This window comes from Astyanax mexicanus, chromosome 4, assembly GCF_023375975.1.
Source record: "Astyanax mexicanus isolate ESR-SI-001 chromosome 4, AstMex3_surface, whole genome shotgun sequence".
NCBI lineage: Eukaryota > Metazoa > Chordata > Actinopteri > Characiformes > Acestrorhamphidae > Astyanax > Astyanax mexicanus.
In genome coordinates this window covers 29873788-29895000 of record NC_064411.1, presented here as the reverse complement: position 1 = coordinate 29895000, position 21213 = coordinate 29873788, and the positions used below count along the sequence as shown (strand labels likewise).

At 38.1% G+C, this 21213-nt stretch overlaps 1 protein-coding gene across 1 annotated transcript in view; it reads right to left on the bottom strand.

Annotated features, from left to right (window-relative positions):
* The window catches only part of kcnab1b (potassium voltage-gated channel subfamily A regulatory beta subunit 1b), a 155805-nt gene that overhangs the window by 46372 nt on the left and 88220 nt on the right, over positions 1-21213 (bottom strand). Inside the window, exons 4-7 of the mRNA XM_022679220.2 lie at positions 15729-15766; positions 5243-5322; positions 969-1013; positions 270-314 (exon numbers count right to left, since the gene is read on the bottom strand). Coding sequence (XP_022534941.1) covers positions 270-314; positions 969-1013; positions 5243-5322; positions 15729-15766 — 208 coding nt within the window. The remainder of the gene's footprint in view (positions 1-269; positions 315-968; positions 1014-5242; positions 5323-15728; positions 15767-21213) is intronic.

Sequence of the window (21213 nt, the reverse complement as noted above, 5' to 3'; positions counted from 1 at the left end):
ACCCTAAGTAAATAGGTAAATCTACTGATACTGATAAAACAAATCTAACTGTTCTAAAGAAAGAAATTGATCTGAATTCTGTACATTCAAAAATAAAAACAGGGGCTGGGTAAAATTTAGATCAAAACATGATTAAGCATTTACATCTCAAATTATGACATTTTTGAGCAGCTTAATGTCTTCTGTTATAAAGACAAATTATAGCAGGCAGTTGAAAGAAAGAAAGAAAGAAAGAAAGAAAGAAAGAACGAAAGAGATTAAATACTTACTTTCCTCCCCAGTAAAGTTTAGTAGTGATGACTAGACTTGACCTCCTGTAAAACAAATCAGATTATCTCATTATAATCAGTCTTGATTGCTGCTTCTCTCCAACAACACACTTCCCTACTACACACACACACTCTACTAACCACACACTCCACACCCACACACACACCCTCCCTAACCAACCTAACCAACCCTTACCACACACTCTACTAACCACACACTCCATTACCACACACACTCCATACAGACAAACGCTGCCTACCCAACTGCTCCCTGACCACACACATTTCACGTCCACACACACTCCTTACCCACACACACATACTCCCTAACCAACCGCTCCCTGACCACACACTCCACTAACCACATACTCCATTACCACACACTCCATACCAACAAACACTGCCTAACCAACCGCTCCCTGACCACACACACTCCTGACCACACACTTCCTGATCATACAGATTCAATCATACACAGACTACACACCCCTAACCACAGACCCCATCCCAAAAAATCTCCAGTTGCATACTTTCTAGAACTGTCCACATCACCATGGAAACTGATTGCTTCAGTGCAACAAGATTAGATATAGATTTTTTTTTTTTAGCAGTAAGTGATGTTATTTTAATTTTCCTCTCTCACCCCCTCACACACACACACACACACACACACACACACAACCCCAAATGACTTCATACCTCCAGCATTTCTTCTTGATGATATTTCCAAGGATTATTTCGGCTCTGAAGAAATGAGAAAACAGGAATTAAAATTTGCAATAATATTGTGTGTGTGTTTGTGTGTGTGTTTATGTGTTATACCTTTTATACCTATTAGACCTTTCCCTTTTTTAATAATAAGAAATACCCTGATAAATTTACCCCACTGAATGCTTTAACTATGTCTACATTTTACAGGCACTCTGCTGGGCAGCTTAAACTGGTCAAGCTGGTTAAACTGGTTGACAAGTGTAGTTCTCGATTAGCATAGTGTATGTTTTTATTTGGAGTTTGATGGATTATCTGGGCAAAATATACAAACAGTGTCAGGAATGGTGCAGGCAGGGAGACGTGGAGGCGGACGTAAACGCAGGTAATAAAATGTATTAAATAAATAACAAAAAAACAAATGAACGATTAAACAAAGAAACAAACCAGAACAAACGAGTGAAACAAAAGAACATAAACCTAAACAAACAAATAACGTAAACTAAGACTAAATAAAGAAAACAAAACGGTGCAGGCATAAGACGTAAAAAAAATAAGGCAATGAGTACTGCGGAGTGTAAGAGGGCCCTTATAATCATTTACATTCAAATCAGACACCTAAACTATTATGCACAGTATACACATGTGTTTCTTTAATTTTAAACATTTTTAAGCAGATAAAAAGAACAAATATTGGGGGCACATTTTTACAAATTTTACACATTTTTTCATATTTTTCACAGCTCCATTCTCTATTATCTGCGCTAATGTAAACAGCTAAAAGAAGAAAGTTTCAGAAAGTGCAAAACTCAAAATACATTTTCCAGGCACCTGCTCGCACTGAGCAAAGAAATCCCCTCATTTATTTTCACCTTATTCTCTCACTTAAACCTGAATCAGACTCTTTACTTTGAAAAAACAACTCAAAATCCATGTCTGACACACACACACACACAATGGATATATAAGGAGTGGGACATCACCTGTCTGTCACCATATCTAGTATCTATTCTCTTATTCTGTGACATATTTATTAGCTGATACACATACAGACAGTACTAGTCTAGCACCTCCCCTGCAGCATTAGCTTGCTAAATTAAAACAGCATCAGGCAAAAACAGTATAAACAGTGCTGTATTTTTTACCCATTTTTTTTTATTATTTTTAAAATTTTGTTTCATGATATACGTTCTTAGATCTGAACATTTTAGCTTAGCTTATCAAATTGCTTAAAAACAACAAAAACAACACAACATTTTCTTTCACTTAACGGGTACTGGGAATGGGAGCTTCCCTAAAAAAGGGGGTAGCGATGCCCCTGCCTTTAATGAAAATATCATAAAACAATATAAAAGGTTAATTAACTGTATACGCATCGTGTATATATGTGTGTGTGTGTGAACTTTTGTGAAAGTCACCCAAAAGTGCAAATGCCATTTATATTTATGAAACAGCTGGAAATATCTGCGGCTGTGCTGCCAGAGGCTTCACGTTATGCTTATGTTCATCTTCTAAGAACTGCTGTAAAGTTTGAAATGAAAAGCGAAAGGTGTGTGTGTGTGTGTGCTTGCACAGTAGTTAGGAGATAAGTATAATCCGACTCAGCTCTGTTCTGTAGTGCAGGTATTGTATTCTGGCTCAGTTTGCTGAGTGGGGTTGCAGATCATGTCTCTGGATTTTCTCTCAGTGACTGCAAACTGCAGCGGCTTTCGCCTCTGACAATGTTTCAAGCACAAGCAGAACCAGAGCTAAATATTGGCTAAGTATGAAGAAAGATGGCCTGAATGAAAAATGGGTGTAGCTTTTGATAAAATAGACAAAACTTTCCTCCTAGCTAGATTAGAGAGCATATTTTAGATTAGAAAACATATTTTATTGAGATTTTAAGTGAAGTGAAGTGGAACGAAAATGATTGACATGGTTTTCAAAGTTGTCCCTCCTGAACTGTAAATTTCTGCAGCTCCTCCAGAGTGACCATGGGCCTCTCGGCTGCTTCTTTAAATAGTGCTCTCTTTGATTATTCAGTCAGTTTGGGTGGATTTTCCCTGTTCCTTGGTCTTTATGATGCTGTTTGTTCACTAGTGTTCTCTAACAAACCACTGAGGTCGATACAGAACAGGTGTTTATATTTCTAATGAGACTAAATTACACACAGCTGCACTCTATTCACAAATTAAATAAGTGACTTCTGGAGACAATTGATTACACTGGATCTTATTTAGGAATTTTAGAGTAAAGAGGGGCGAATGTTTTTGTCACATGTTTTCTCAGATTTTTATTTGATAAAAATTTTGAAGACCATGTATTATTTTTATTTCACTTCACAATTATGTGCTACTTTGTGTAGGTCTATCACTCAAAATCTCAATCAAATATTTTTTTTTTTTACAAGTTTGTGGTTGTAAGGTGACAAAATGTGAAAAAGTTCAAGGGGTATGAATACTTTTGCAAGCCATTGTACACAAAGGAACTCCAAAAGGCTTTGTCCTAAGGCCATTTTTATACTGTGATTATAATACTCCTACAAAACTATTAGAAAATATGGCAATAATTTCCAATTTTATTTAAACCATACAAAGCTCTATAGTATATGAGTTAAATTAGATCAGAAACTGTGATTAAGCTTATCTTTTTAGGTAAAAAAAAAAAGCTGCTGCAAATAAATATATAAGATGAGCCACCAACCACGCGAGAAAAGTACACACTAGAAAGTAATGCTGTTGGAAGCAAACTTATAAACTTGTCAAAAAGTTTAAACTTGTTTTGCAGGAGCTGTTGAGTGATTCTGGGGAGGAACTGTACATCAACTATCGATTCAGCTGAGGAGCATTTCAGCAAGGACTGTTTATATACACAGCTCTGTTAAAAAATATATATATATTGACCACTTCAGTTTCTGAATCAGTTTCTCTGATTTTGCTATTTATAGGTTTATGTTTGAGTAAAATGAGCATTGTTGTTTTATTCTATAAACTGCAGACAACATTTCTCCCAAACTCCAAATAAAATATTAATTTAGAGATTTTATTTGCAGAAAATAAAATTACTGAAATTAAAAAAAAGATGCAGAGCTTTCAGAAATAAAATAATGCAAAGAAACAAGTGCATATATTTATATGCAAGTTTTAAGGGTTCAGACATCAATATTTGGTGGAATAACCCTGGTTTTTAATCACAGTTTTCATGCATCTTGGCATCATGGTCTTACACACTACTTTTGGATAACTTTATGCCTTTACTCCTGGTGCAAAAATTCAAGCAGTTCAGTTTGGTTTAATGGCTTGTGATCATCCCTCTTCCTCTTGATTATATTATAGGAGGTTTTCAATGAATTTGGTAAAATCAATCATTTTTAAGTGGGCTCTAATTTTTTTCCAGAGCTGTATATGGAGAAGGAGAAGGTTTTTAGCCATTGAGAAACTTTTTGCCATTTGGATACAGTGTGGGACACAGTGCAGGAGATGTTTTTGACCCTCTGGTTAATCTTTAATAAGACTCATCATTATAGGAAGCTCAATAAAAGTTTGTCTGATTTTAGGGCATCTGTGTAAGAAGAATTAGTTTGATATCATCATGTACTTTCAAGATATGAGGATTTGTGTGGATTTTTTTTTTTTTGAAAAATGATCAAAATATGTAATGAGTAAGAAGTTATTTAATTTACCAAATAGTGAAAACCAATGGGGCTCAAGTATTTAAACCTGAGCCATTAACCACCAGGGATATTTAATCGGGTTATTTGCCCAATGACATATTACTATGACTCTCTTTTGTGTTAAAGTATAATAATGTTATTTTATTTTGTATTCTGTTTATTGTTGATGTTATAAATTGGCATAGCTGCCAACTGTCACAAGCTATGGGTTTGTGCACTGCTGCGTGTCTATGTGTGTTATAGACTGTTGTCGGGGTGTAAGATAGCAATGAGCATTGTGATGTGACTTGCACAGAGTGTAAGATAGGGAACAGTATGTTTCTCGCATGCAATCAAATGAAACTAAAGTTAAAGTTAAGCAGAGAAAAATGAAATATCTTGGGTTCATATTGTCTGCGATCAAATAAATATATAGTAAATGTAAGAAACACTGTGTTTTTCTGATTTAGGTTTGTTGTTTTTTGGCTCAGTACCGCACAGCACACGCTGTTTGGGGATTTCTGAGTGGTGTTTATCACAGTGGGACTTTTTAAATTCAGAACCAGTGAGCTTGTGAATGTGGTTATGATTAATAATGCAGAAAAAGACAGAGAGCTTCAGTCATACTTACTTTCCGGCTGAGTACACCTCAGCTGTGTCAAACAGATTCACTCCGTTCTCATACGCTATAGTCATGATCTGCTCCGCTACCTGCACACAAACAACAGCACACGCAATAAATGATGAGGAATACAGTCAGAACTTCAGTTACGTAAAAAGTACAATTCTGATTGAGCCATTATCAAGAAAATGATAACTATACACACAATTAAACTTACCTAATTCAATCAAGCTCAAATTAAATCAAATCAATTTTGTTGTCCTGGCACATTAACATAGCTGTAAAGGTATTACGTGAAAATCTTGCAGGTTCAGTACTAAATAAAACATAATAAAACAACACACAGACATCCAGCAAACACACATAAAGCAGCAAACAACTTATTTCTATGTAAAGATGTAGTGGCTTAAAGGTGTACTGATCAGAGAATGAGGCCACACCCCCTTTATCACTGTGTGTTCTCTGCTTTTTTTGTGCTCATAACCGCTCTGGCTCAGGATGCATATTCATATTAGCCCCGCCCTGTGAAAAGCAAGTACAGCAGCCTGCCTCGATTGGGTAGGGGGCAGGTTAGTCTTGTTAGGGTTACAGACACAGCAGTTGGGCACAGCGAGGTTAAAGGTGGTTAGCCAGAAGGCCAACAGCTGGGCTCAACAGAGTTAGAGCCGTGATGCTAACAGAGACAGCAGCTTGGCTCGGCAAGGTTGGAGTGAATGAACAGGAGTAACACAGTAAAGATGTTGGTTCTCTACTGTGATGCCTATTCCAGACAAAGCATATTGTCCCTTTAAAAAAATAAACATACATTACTAGTTCAAAGTTTAAGAAACCCCCCTTTTTTTCAAATTTTGCAATAAACGGCACAGCAAAATGACCTAAACACTGAACACTGTAAAAAAAGAAAAGAAAAGAAAAAAAAAACAGGGGTTGATTTTTTAGCAAACAGCTAACAGCTAGTAAGTAGCAATGGAAATAAACGAGCACTGCAGTTAGCAGCTGATGGTAATGCTACTGCACCCAGCCATAGAGCTGGAGAAACTTTATTAAAAAACTCACCCTTAGACAAAATATTAGAAATCCAATCTCACTTTACGTAAACGGAAGCACTTTACTCACCCAAATAAATGGATTTCAGGAGAGATATCTGGGTAGACTGACATCCAGCGCTCGTTTGACTTTGAAAGAAATGTATTATTATTTTTGTATTTTAAGCTGATTTAACTCAACATTTAACTCTACACTCCATTCAGCACAGTCCAACTTACTGCTCAGCTCTGCCTGGATAGTCTCAATCGGTCAATTCGGTCCAATTCACTTCATTTTTTAGATAATTTCCATGTATTTATAACAGTTCCCCTCAGTTCATTTGAGTTTAACTCAGCTAAACTCAACTTATCTTAAAGGGAAATTAATGATAATATTTTCTGTAGTAAATCATAAGCCAGAGCTTCAGCCAGTATGTTCTTATTTGAACTGTGCTGTACATCATATTATTCTGTGTTGGATACGGCCTTCGAAACAGCCCAAAGCCGCCCCCCTGTCCCATTTCCCCACCCTGGGTTGCCAGTTATAGACAAAAGCATGCAAACAGTGTGCTGAAGCCATTGAAACGAATGAGCTGGCTATTTTTCTGCTAAACGGGTAATCACTGAGCTTCAGTAAGGTTCTCTAACCATAGCTGGGTAGTTTACCTCCATCACTAGAGTAGTAGAGAATAAGTCTTTTGAGCACAGAAACGTATATATATTTACTGATCAGCTATAGACTAACACTGTGTGTGTCAATCTGGCAACCCACGCTGGCTTTGCTTCTGGGGAGGAGAAGGTGGGCCAGAAAACTCTCCAGGGTTTAGAACTTGTAGTCATTTATTACTGACTCTTCCTTTAATGAATAAACTCATGTGCACTTAGAAAGTTATGAATGCCTTGTTTTAAATGTCAGAACTCTCCGGATTCTACCAAAAATATGCCCCAAAGCGGCCGCTGTAAAGAGTGCTGGGCAAAAAGCACAAAATTGCTGGAGCTCAGAAAGCTGCTGGAGAGCGGAGGTGTGCTATTCAGCATAGGTTAATAGGTTTATCATGTTTTACTACACTAAAAATCTATTTTACACCAGAGTTCTCCTTTAAGTCAGTTAAGGTCAAAGGTTTTTTATATTACGTATTAAACAGGATGAGTAAAAACCTGTGTTATTTCTCCACCACAGTAGTTGAGGATTCTGTCTAGAGAGCTATCTAGAGGCAATATATCATGTGTCATAAATTAGCTAAAACCACAGATGTTCATTTAGCACATGCTCCGACATTTACTACACGTTTGTCAGAACAAATGATACAGATGACTGAACATAACTCCAGGCCCAACCCTTTATCCATCTGTCTATGCCTCCCTTTATCTCCATTTTCCTCTTCATCTCTCTCTCTAAATCTACACTCACTGACATAAACAATAATGTGTCCCTGCATTGCTGCAAAACTCAGCATACATTTATCAATATCTACTGTCTATGTTGGCAGATAGGTAAATCATTACAGGTGTGGTCTGATTAGACACTGTTTAATACACTTATAATAATCACAACTCTACCAAGTTTTGTAATGATTCAGGATGGTGTCACACATTACAAATATATGCTTATTATGCTGAAATACTTTGTATTATGCTCTTTAAAGACAGAAAGACAGACATATGGCATATTAATAAGTGTATAAATGAATTCATTTTACATTTAACATTTAACTGGTAGAGTTGTGATTATTATAGGTGTATTAAACACCTACCTCAGTGTAAATAAATGCCCTGGCGCCGGCTGGCGGAGGCAGGCTATGCGGAGTCTATGTATATACGTCTCTGTAATTATCAGTACAATGATGGCGGCGCCCAGAGCTAAAGCTAGCGCTACAGGTTGTAAACAGTGTTTTTTAAATAAGATTCTTGTGCACTTTTAAAGTTATTAATGCCTTGTTTCAAATGTCAGGGCTCTCCAGATTCTACCAGTAAGGTATGGAGCTATTTAGAGCCTGGATATCAGTGTAAAAAGAGATGTATTGAGGCAAAATATGCCCCAAAGTGGCTGTTGTTAAGGCTGTTGTGGGAGGACTGACTCACTTTTTAGTAGACCCAAAGTCAGTTTGGGTCTAATCTTTCCTTCCTGGACTCCAGCTCCCAGCATGCACCTACACTGCATGCAACTCTCAAACTCTATCGATCATTTGAACCTACAGTGTTCTCACTCTCCCAGCTACTGATTGTTCACACCTGAACTTTCCTTCCTGGACTCCAGCTCCCAGCATGCACCTACACCGCATGCAACTCTCACACTCCATCGATTATTTGAACCTACAGTGTTCTCACTCACCAAGCTACTAATTGCTCACACCTGTTTTCATGTGTATACATACCCCTCACCTCCTTTCTGTCTCTGCTGAGTATTGCATCTAATTTTCTAGCCCTCCGACAATGCATTTTTTTTGTTTTGTCTTCCAATGCTGATCCATTTTGTCTACGACCTTTCTCTTGCTTTGCTTATTCTATTGATTGCCTTGTTATTGACCTCTTTTGCTTTTTTTTTACTTCATCTTAGCCTTCTCCTTGAAATTAGATTTACCTTGTATGACCCTGGACTGCTTGACCACTCTTTTGGTGCGTTTTTGGTACTGCCCTTTTGTTATCGACTTTGCCTGTCTCCCACAATCCCTTTTTGTAAACACTGTAATCTTTATCTGCAAGTGTCTGTCTTGTGTCTGGTCTGTGTGACACTGATATTGTAATCACTTACTGTACATATATCATCATTTACAAGTGTACAGTTTCATTCCATTCCAACAACTTCTTCTTGGTGCATAGTTTTAAATGAGTTTATTTTTTTTGTCTACGTTGTACCAATGAATCACAATATACTTTTACTTTTTACGACATTCCCTACTAATCCTCGATTAGTGTAAGTCTTTACTGGTGAATTTCCAGTAAACTGTGTGACTCTGCAGCAGTAAACATCTAATATTAATACTGTTATGCAAGGTGTTCCCCAGGGCCCAGTGCTTGGCCCTCTCCTTTTTGATATTCACATGCTGCCTTTTGGGCAAATCATCTATTCTAGTCATAGTCTTATTTTAAATTCCTCAAAGCAAGCTTATCACTCTAATCTGAAATATTTCTCATCGCTCTCATATCTATCCAGCCTCGGAGATTCACTTTGACTCTGTGGGCCCTATTATATACCATGGGTTCATACACTTTTTAACCAAAATATTTCCATAATTTTTTTTAATGACTTTTCCATGCCTTCAAGGCAAATTTTCATGACCATACAATTTTTAAAACGTCAGTGCAGACATGGACAATAAAACCAAAAATCAACTAAAACTATAATCAAAATTATAGTGTCATGGTCAGAACAGAATAGCAGACAAGCGCAGATACTGATAAAAACAAAGTATGTTTATTAGAATAATAAACAGATGTAATCAGGGTCGATACAGAAACAATGGTGATCACCAGTAGACAGAGCAATGAAGACAAAACCATACCATAAACGAGAGACAGTCCAGAGTTCATACACAAGCAATCCAGTATCAGAGATAATCCAAGAGGCGGTGGTGAAAGCACAGTCCAGGTCATACACAAAACAATCCAATATCAAAGGCAGAGGCAAAAATCGGCGTCGAGAAACAAAAAGCAAGGTCATACACAAAGTAAACTGAGACAAGAGATAAGTAACGCTTTGTAATGAGGATAACCTACAATACGCGGCGATGAAGTCTGTTTGGCGTGCACCTTTATAGTGCCAGTAATCAGTATTCGGGACTTCCAGGAGGAAGCAGGTGAGGTGTCACGTGATCAGGTGAGTGCGTGATGTCAGCGGGTGGTGCATTCTGGGTAGTGTAGTTGTTAACCTGAGAACCTCCGTTAGAGCTTGGTGTGGAAGGGACAGAGGAGCTAACAGCACCAGACGTGACATATAGATTATAAAAGGCCTAAAATAAATCTGATACACTAACTTTAATAATAAAATGTGTGTTTCAGATCCTAAAAGCTTCATTAAGGCTAAATTACTGAATTAACTCTAAACTGACATATTTGTTAGCTCAAAATAGATTTTATCCATCGATAAACGGAAACACAAAGATATGTAGACCAAATTTCCATGATGTTTCCAAAACTTTCTTGGTATTTTTATTTTTCATAACCGTACTAACAGTCCATTTTCACACCAGCTCGCATAATCCCTACACTCAAAAAAATGACGCGTAAAATTTACTTTCTGCATTTGCTTTTTTTAAGTAAATTTAATTTCATATAAATTTAAGCAGCTTCAACTCGGATTCAAGACTTTAATGTTACATAGAGTAAATAAGTGAACTTTTTTTTTGTAAACTTTACTTAATTTCTGCATACAATATTATCTAATTACAATTACTTCATTTATACAATATTATTAATTTCGGATACATAATATATTATAATTCCTGAAATTTAATTTTTTAAGTTAAAACTTACATATTACACTGTCTCAAAACATGGATGGCATGTATTTAGTATACTAAAAAGAATGTATTACATGCCATCCATGTGTTGAGACAGTGAGATTTAGTCTGTTTACAAAATAAATCTTAGAGGTTATGTACATATTTTAATGTGTTTTAACTAAAATTATCTATAGTAATATTGTATAAATTAAGTTATTATAATGAGGTAATATTGTATACAGAAATTAAGTAAAGTTTACTAAAAGAAAGGATTGACTGAAGTTCAATTCACTCATATTTACTCTATGTAACATTTAAGTCTTGAAACTGAGTGGAAGTTACTTAAATTTATCAAAAATTAAATTTACTTAAAACAAGCAAATGCAGAAAGTTGCAAAACGTAAATTATATGCATCATTTTTTTAGTACACCCTGCTCTGTAAGCGCACACAAGGATGCTGGAGAGCAAAAACCCGACTTATAACTCAACAATAAACAGAATAAAGAATAAAATAACATTGCTGTTCTCTTAAATGAGCTGCTGGTGTATCTTCACAGCATGAATGTCAGTATCAGGTCAATATCCTCTGCTAAGATTCACAAAAAGCTCTGAGCTGTTAAGATACGAATGTGCCAAAGTCAGAGCTCACCTGCCTCTTAAAGGGAATGACGACTGACACACTGATTGGTTTATTATTGTACATCATGCCCAAAACACACCCATGATTGATTAAGTAAATTTTGTGGGTTTTGAGCCACACAAGATGTAAATCCAGGTGTGTGACGCACAATTGAAGGATGCGCTATACAGTAGATCATTAAAACAGGGCCCTGAGTGTTTGTTAAAGCCTCTACTGTTGCTTGCAACCTTGCTGTACTCCTTGATTCCTCCCTGAGCTCTATAATAAAGCACTGGTTAAAGTGCTTTACTTCAACTCTGTAATATCAGTATTACCTGTCTGCACTTTTAACTAAGCATGAAAGATGCTAAAACATCTATTCCTGTTATCATTGCATGCCACCTAGATTACTGTAATTTTCTCTTTATTGGCAGTCCAACAAACCCACTAAAACACACCTTCAGTGTGTTTAAAATGATACTGTTTCTGTTTGCTCACATCAACCCAGCTCCTCTTCAACAGTTGTATTGACTTCCTATTTCACTTGGTGTTAAATTGACGGCGCTGCTCTTGACTTTGTACAGTATAAGGCCTTGAAATGCTCTGCTTTCCCCAATATTTCAGATTTCCTTCACCACTATACTTCTGCCCATTTGATGTGTTCTTCTAGGATTGTTCAATCATTTTGACTTTCATAAAACAACTAAAACACCTCCAGGGCTACAGTCCAGAGCATATTTTAACAAGCCCCAAACGTAATGTTTGTAGTAAATCAGATTTGGGTTTTATCTGTGCATTTATTGTTAGAAGAGTAGCCAACATAAAAAAAAAACAGAGAGCTGAGAGTATATGGGTAAAAAACAAGCTGTGAAGCTGAAAGAAAATGGAAAATCAATCAGAACCATTAGAGCACTAATATTGTTCATAGCCAGACCACCTGTATGGAATGTCCTAAAGAAGAAAGTCGTCACTGGTGTACTAAATAATAGATGATGAACAGCTAGATCAAGGAAAATCACAGCAGTTGATGAAACAGAAACATTGTGAGTTCTGTACATAAAAACTCTAAAACAACTGTTAGTAACATCAGCAACAACCTCCGGAAAGCAGGAGTGAAGAAATCTCAATCTACTGTTCACAGAAGAAAGACTTGATGAACAAAAGTACAGAGGCTTTAGGAGAAGAAGAAAACCACAATAAACGAGGTGAAGGTGAAAACCAGGCTGGAATTTACCATGAAGAACAGAGAAAAGCCTGTGGACTGATTATAGACTGATGAGACAAAGATTAACCTTTACCAGTGTGATGGAATGATCTCAAACATACCAGCTCATCTGTGAAACACAGTGGAGGTAGTGTCATGGCTTAAGCTTGCATGGCTTATTTTGGGATGGCCTCATTAATCTTCATTAATGTAAAGTGAACTCAGAATTCTAGAGAAACATTTTATCTGTGAATATAAAGAAAAATGAAACTAAACTAATCACGAGATCCTTCATCATGCAGCAAGATAATGACCTAGAACACACTGCAGCCTGGAAAAACACCACAGAAGAAGAATGCAGAAGGTTAGTGATGTCAGTGGATCACAGACATGATGCAGCTACTGCAAGAGAAGAGTTTGCAACTAAATATTAAGTCTTATTTACTTTAATTTACTTTAATTTACTTTAAATTTATCCAATAGTTTTGATCACTAGAAAAATGGGTGGGTTCACACAGAAGGTGCTGAATGTTCTGAACTGTGTATCAGATCCAGATGTAAAAACCTGAAAATAAAACCAATTTTTTTCACATTTCCCTTTTGCCCCTTTTTTTTACACATGCCCAAGCCATAGAGTTTCTGTGTCCTGACAGCAACCAATCCCCAGCCATACTGACCCAAACTCTTCTGTTTTTTCTCCTTTTTTTTTTTTCATCCCTCATTCCTCCTATTCACTCTCATAACCACCAACACACTTTACACCCAAGGTCTAGAGTTTCATTTGCAAATCAGCCACCAAACCGCATGAACTTCTCCAGGAGAGGTCCACAAGCTACTAACCCCAAGAATTTTACAGCTATTTCGACCCAGCACTCGTCTATTTGTTGTTTTTTCATCCTTTATTTTATGAGAGGCATGACATGCTTTTCTTGTTATTATTATTATCATTATTATTAATAAACATTTTAGATTGTTAGTCTGTCTTTTGCTTGCAATTCTCTGTTTAAAAAACTCTATTTCTCTCTCTCTTTCTTTTTTTCTCTCTCTCTCTCTCTCTGACAGGCTGATGCGTGCCTGTCACTGTGACTGACGGACAGATAGGGGTAATGACTGTAGGGCGCTGTGTGGGTTTGACCGCAGAGGCAAAAGCGTATGTTTAACAAATCCCGACATTATTAATTCCGACAGCTGAGTAAAGGGTGACAGAAGGGGTGGGAGGAAACGGCGGAGGGGGGGTACGGTGTCGTTCTTGCCTTAATTTGATTGGACAACCAGCCTGAAGTGATTGGACGCCGGATCAGACCCCGCCTCGGGGGACAGCGAGGGTTGCCTTGGATGTTGTTGCCACGGGGGGCTTTAGTGATGGATGATTGGCTAATGGTGTTGTTCACATGCCCCAGTGAATGTCAGGAACAGGAGGAGCCCACGCAGAAGCAGTTATTGTTAGTAAGAGGGCCACAGTGATTCATATGGCTGTGTTACTACAGTGCCTAGCACCTGCTTTCAGTGCGCAGGGTGAGCAGGGATTGGCTGAATTGGACTCATTTCATCACAGGTTTGGCGTCAGTCAACAACACCAATTGAAGTCTGAATTTGGGTAAATTATTGGATTTTGGCATGCTTGTTGGGTATGGTGGTTGTCCATTATAATGCCATGTATTGTATGCCATGTTAAACTGATGGGGTCTTCACTCATTATGGTAAGTGCTTCCCAACATAGACTCAAATCTAGAGAAATCTACACTGCCTTAGAAAAAGTATTCATATTCATTTAAAGTATCCATTCACTTTTCAACATTGGTCTTGTCTCGGTCTCGGGGTGAGGTGGACTCAGAGAGTGTGGACGAGACCGGCTGAGTCCGAGTCCTCTGTCTGAGGTGAAGTTCATTAGATACTGAATCATTGTTCTATCATTACTGAACATTAACAATTCATTCAAACAGACCCAATCAGTCCTTTTTCTGTGTGCCTAAAATCTGCACACAGATTGGCTAGCATCGAAAAACATGCTACTCCCGCTGTCGCTTACTATCCAATCAATAAACAATTTTCATTTTGAATAGTTCAGTGTTAAGTTACAGGGTTTGAAAAATGAAACTGAAACAACTGGACAGTTCTGGTGGAAACAGGAGAGGTGAGGTGTACATTGAATTCTGCCGTGATTTAGGCAGCCGTGGTTTTATGTTTTTTGGCTACAATCCGCGTTAGCACCAGAACATCCCTTTCAGACAGCTTCTTCTTACAGCATCCACAGTTAATCCTGTTGGATGTGGTTGGTCCTTCTTGGTGGTATTCTGATGTTACCCTGGATACTGTGGCTCTTGATACATCACAAAGACTTGCTGTCTTGGTCACAGATGCGCCAGCAAGACGTGCACCAACAATTTGTCCTCTTTTGAACTCTGGTATGTCACCCATAATGTTGTGTGCATTGCAATATTTTGAGCAGAACTGTGCTCTTACCCTGATAATTGAATCTTCACACTCTGCTCTTACTGGTGCAATGTGCAATTAATGAAGATTGGCCACCAGGCTGCTCCAATTTAGCCATGAAACCTCCCACATTAAAATGACCGGTGTTTCAGTTTCACTGTCCAACCCCTGTAAGTGTGCTCTTTTTCACACTTCCTAAAAAAAAGAAAAAATCAGCAGAAAATAAATACTGCCACATTTCCATGACAAAGACCTCGGGGACCATGTCTAATTTTTGGAAAGAAAGCCCAAGGAGCGGTAAGTGCAAACTATCGCCCAGCCATGTGCATCTTATTTGGATAGGGCAATTTCAAGCTGGTGTTCCACAAAACAAGTTTTGCTGCATTATTTGAAGTGAGCCCCAGTACTAGAATCTCCAAACTGAAGGCCAAGTTCCATATAACATGGGATGTCAAAGACAGGCTGTGAAGCGGACACCCCAAGAAGATGTTCAGGCACCAAACGAGTCAATGACACAATAAGATGTTTAAAAATGGCAGAGAGAATTCAGCAAATTTCTAATCAGCTAATTTTTAAATAAACACATGTTACATACTCAGCTCTGCTGTTCATCCCACAAATGCATGTTCCTTGCAAATGTGGCTCAATGGAAATTAACAGACTTTCCAACAGTATAAAATACTGATTATTGCCAGGATGATTTGATACAACAAAGAAAAGTGAATAAACAAGAGAAATATTAGAAATATTAAAATTAAAAGAATAGCTCACCTCATCTGAAATCTGACCACCAAATGTTACCCATGTTCCTGAGAAAGAAAGAGAGAACAAGAGAAAAAAAAATGAAATCAGTTCAATTAAACAACAATTAATTTCGACATTTCAGTTAAAAGATTTTGATAGAAGGCAGCAGCAGTTTAGCAGTTTTGTTTAATGGACCAATCAGTAATCCTTCTTCTTTAGATTGTGAACCCCATTCAGAAAGCACTAGAATCTGAACACAGAGTAGAGTGAACAGAAGCTACGGAAGCATCATTAATCTGTTCTCAACAAGCTGCTATTATAATATTGTTTCTTTGTGGAATAAAGTATTCCAGCTCGAGTAATGTAATTAGTGCACACTATGCTATATGGACAAAAGTCTTGAAACCGCCCTGTTAGTTCATAGTTGAAGTAAAAAATAATTCGTCCTGCTTTTGTTGGAGTCTTTCTACCAGCCTTAGTGAGGTTTAGTGGTAAAAGTGTTAATGCAGTCACAAAGAAGCATTGCCTTTACTAATTATCATGCAGAATATGTTCCAAAATGAAATGCAAAACCACAATTACATTACATTTATTTAAAAAAAAAAAACAATGCACAAGAAATTCCATTTTTAAAAACAAATGCAAAATTTGTGCCAGAATTGCACGCAAACCTCCTTAAAAAATCAAGCAATCAGCTGAACTGCATTGTATTCCAAAAGCAACTCGCAATTCACAGTGAAATGCAATGCAATAGAGGTGCAGTGAAATAAAAGTAAGATTAAATGCATTTTTTTTTTACTTTTTTCTGATTTGGGCTTATATGTACTTCATTTTTAATGCTCTACCTGAATTAGTAATCAATTTTATCAATTTTAAACACTACATATTATCAATCTGTATAGGCATACTGTACCGAAGAGGAGGAGGCAGGATATTTAAACTAAAAAACAAAACACTAAAAAACAGAGGATAAACTAAAAGATGAAACAAACAAGCAAAAATAACAAACAAAGAAACAAACTACAAAAAGCAAACCTGAAACACTGAAGACAAAAAACACAGCTGGTCTGAGGTTAAACAAAACAGATAAGCAAGATCTGGACAGAGTGACAAGACAAGATCAGACAAAAAGCACGACAAACAACAAAGGAGCACATGGGGTATTTATACATAGGCACACACTAGGGACACCTGTGGAGGTAATGAGGGGGCGGAGTTACAAATGAGACAGGAGGGGTTACAGATGACAAGGCGGGGCTAAGGCGGAGTAGCACATGGCTGGGAAACATGACATGTTAACAAAACAAGAGAACAGGACAGGAGCAGGAAGGAACCAAAAAGGGAAAGACACTGGACAGAGACAGGCTAAGGTGTGACACATACAGTGGCTTGCAAAACTTTTCAACTTTTTGCCACATTTCAAGCTTCAAACATAAAGATATGAAATTGAAAGTGAAGTGGAACGAAATTTATTGGATATTTGAAAATTTTTTTAGAAATTAAAAACTGAAAAGTGGGACGTGCAATATTATTCGTCCCCCTTTTCTTTCAGTGCAGCAAACTCACTCCAGAAGTTCAGTGAGGATCTCTGAATGATCCAATGGTGACCTAAATGATGATGATTAATAGAATCCACCTGTGTGTAATCAAGTCTCTGTATAAATGTACCTGCTCTGTGATAGTCTCAGAGTTCTGTTTAAAAAGAGCAGAGAGCATCATGAAGACCAAGGAACACACCAGGCAGGTCCGAGATCTGTTGTGGAGAAGTTTAAAGCCGGATTTGGAAACAAAAGGATTGAAATGGAAGTAGAATCAGACCACTGTAAATCTACCAAGACCTGGCGTCACTCTAAACTTTCAGCTCAAACAAGGAGAAGACTGATCAGAGATCAGTAGCCAAGAGGCCCATGATCACTCTGGATGAACTGCAGAGATCTACAGCTGAGGTGAGAGACTCTGTCCATAGGGCAACAATCAGTCGTACACTGCACAAATCTGGCCTTTATGGAAGAGTGGCAAGAAGGATGCCACTATTGAAAGAAAGGCATTAGAAGTGCTGTTTGTACAACAAACATGTGGAACAAGGCGCCCCATCCCCACTGTCAAACATGGTGGTGGTAGCATCATGGTTTGGTTTTTCAGCAGGGACAGATTTGGGAAGATGGTTAAAATTGATGGGAAGATGGATGGAGCCAAATACAGGAGCATTCTGGAAGAAAAGCTGTTGGAGTCTGCAAAAGACCTGAGACTGGGACAGAGATTTATCTTCCAACAAGACAATGACCCAAAACATAAAGCAAAATCTACAGTGTAATGAATCACAAATAAACGTGTTATTAAATGTGTCGAATGTGTCAGGGCCAGACAAGCATGGGACTTGTGCGGATACAAATAAATAGCTTTATTAAAAGAGCAAGATCTTACGAGGATAATCGAGACAAACAGGGTCAGTACCAGCGAGACATAGCTGAGAGAAACCATACCATAAACGGGTAACAGTCCAGAGTTCATACACGGGCAGGCAGTATCACAGAAAAGGCAGTAATCCAAAAACTAATAAACAGTCCAGGTCATACACAGTAATCCAATACGAGGGCGCAGGCAAAAATAATCAAAGTTGGAAAAACACAAAAACAGGATCATACACGGAATATCAAACAAGGGCTATAGAAACGCTTTGTATTGCAGGATAACCAAACAGATACTCGGCGAGGTGTGAGTGTGAGCATGGTCCTTAAATACCGAGGGTAATCAGTACTTTGGACTTCCTGGAGGTGTCATGCGGTGTGTCATGTGATTGGGAGTGAGCGTGATGTCATGGTGTGGTGCGTTCTGGGTATTGTAGTTGGAAGCTTGGAAATCGCAGGTAGAGCTGAGTGTGGGGGACACCTCAATCCAATCGAGAATCTGTGGAAAAAGCTGAAAACTGCTGTTCACAAACCAACGCTCTCCATCCAACCTCACTGAGCTCCAGCTGTTGTGCAAAACTGATAGAGACAAACCCCAAACGCCACTTGCAGCTGTAATCACAGCAAAAGGTGGTGCTAAAAACTATTAACACAAGGGGGCTGAATTATATTGCACGCCCCACTTTTTATTTTTTTTCTAAAGAAAGTTTAAAATATCCAATACGTTTCATTCCACTTCACGATTGTGTCCCACTTGTTGTTGATTCCTTCACAAAAAAATTACAATTTCATATCATTATGTTTGAAGCCTGAAATGTGGCTTTTGCAAGGCACTGCATGAAGCACACCAACATGAGTCTATGTGTTACGTTATAATTTTGACCCTCCTCTGTGTTTCCCTAAGAGACCTCTGTTATTTTTGACTCACCCGCTGCCCCAAGACTACACAGCCCATGATTCATAGCCGTCAGTGGCCCAGGGGAGCAGTGTTGGGTCACTGTGGTAGCAATCTCTCTCTGTACCTGTCAGATGCACCTACTATCAGCTGAAACGTCGCCTCACTTCTGGAGAAGGGACCTTTGCGTGTGTTTACACCCACCAAAAACATCCCCACACTGTAAAACACTGGTATTTCTGGTACCACTTTAAAATAAGACTACCTTTTATAAAGGGTTTATAAATGGTTTACTATTAGCTTATTAATGGTTACTAATTAGCAGTGGTGTGCAGTGAGGCCCTTCTAAACCTTCGGAGAACCATTAATAAATTGTAAAACATTTATAAACCCTTTATAAAGGTAGATGGATAGATAGATATATAGATAGACAGATACTTTATTGGTCCACGAGGGGAAATTCTAGAATTTCTAAAATTCTAGGTAGTCTTATTTTAAAGTGGTAGCGTATTTCTTAACCCCCAAAGCAACATTTTGTAGCATTTTTTTTCTTTTTCTTTCCTAAATTAACCCTAAAATTGCCCTAATATAGATAATAGTGCCTTCATCTTTGCTACTCCAGGCACCATATGCTACCAACTGCACAATGTAACATTTTATTTATATAGGAAAATGCTGTGATATTACTGTACTTCATCAGTCCACATGCTTCTTTCACTTTCGGTAATGGTTCTCTATCTTTCATACCTCAGTGTCATTGTCATTTCTGACGTTGTCAGTCTCCCTGCCATGGACTCTAACACGCACACTAAAGACTCCAAGTCCCAGCACGCACCTACACCAGACCTCCCGGACATTTCTGATCACGTGACGCTTCAGCACTCTGGCTCGCCAAGGCTCTAGATTACTCGCACCTGCTTCCCCTAGTATAAATACCCCTTGTTTTCAGTTGTTCACCCCTGCCCAGTATTGAATCTTGTATTCTAGCTCTTTTACCTCATGTTTCCTTTGTGTTTTTGCTCTTTTGTTGCCAATCCGTTGTGTATTTTTCGACCACTCCCTTGCCTAGCCTTGTATTGTTTGTTTTACTCATTGTCTACCCTTATGATGTTTATATACTTCTCCTTTTGCCTTGACCATCTACCTGCTTTTTGGATATCTCGTTTATGACCCTTATTGCCTGCTCACACTCTGGTATGTTGCTATCATTTGCTTTAATTCTGATTTTGACCCTGCCTGCTTTTGAACGACTACTTTGTTAGTACCAAACTGTTTGTTTGATTTCCGTGTGTGGATGACACCATGACCTGTGATACTAGCCTTTATTTTTTGTTAGCCTCCTTAGCATTGCTTGGTTGCAATTATAAGTAGAGAATCTGCTTTAGAGAGATGTCTTTAGGTAAACACTCGTTTTCTTTGCATTGCTACCATCCAGAGTCTCAGTGAGATCATTCAGCCTAGAGCCAGTAACCGCTGTGCACATCTTCATGCAATCTACCAAAAATGCTTTAGTCTAGAGTCTAACAGTTTGCAAATGCTCGAGTGAAAGCTCTAAAAAACAATGAACAGTCAGGAAAACCAGCACGAAACGCCAGCATTGTAATCTGCCTCTATTGACACCCGCAAAGGGAAGTCAGCTAAAGCATTAAGCCTCCATGCTGGAAGCACAGTAATCGATTATGTGTTGATGGGTCTGGTTAGTCCATTGAGCTTTATGACTCGAGGTTGATGAGACTGAGATAAGAGAAATGACTGTCAACGCATTTCTGCCCTGCTGTGTCTTAGCTGTGTGCGCTAACTGCTGCCAAGCAATTTATATCCATCATGTGTTCTAAATTAAACATCGATACGAGAGAGATTAGCATTAGCAGGATAAGCCGAGCCAGTGCCAGAAAAAAAAAAAGTTGCTGAGTTATGCTTTGAAACTTGAAGCGCTAAATAAGTGCAGCAGATTGGGAGTTTGATTGGTTGGAAAACATGCAAAGGGACTTCATTCATGAAATTGCAACTTTTCACATAGCAGCGCTCTGAAATGAGTCCCAGCTTGACTAACAGGGATTTTGTTTATGTTTTATTCCGGCGGTTTGTTGGTTTAGAGAGGCGAGCTGGCTCATTATCTTTAATTCATAAAACTGTTGATTAGGGAAACAGTCAGAAACAGAAAGCGAGAGAGAGTGGGAGCGATAGAGTGGGAGACAAATTAAGAGAG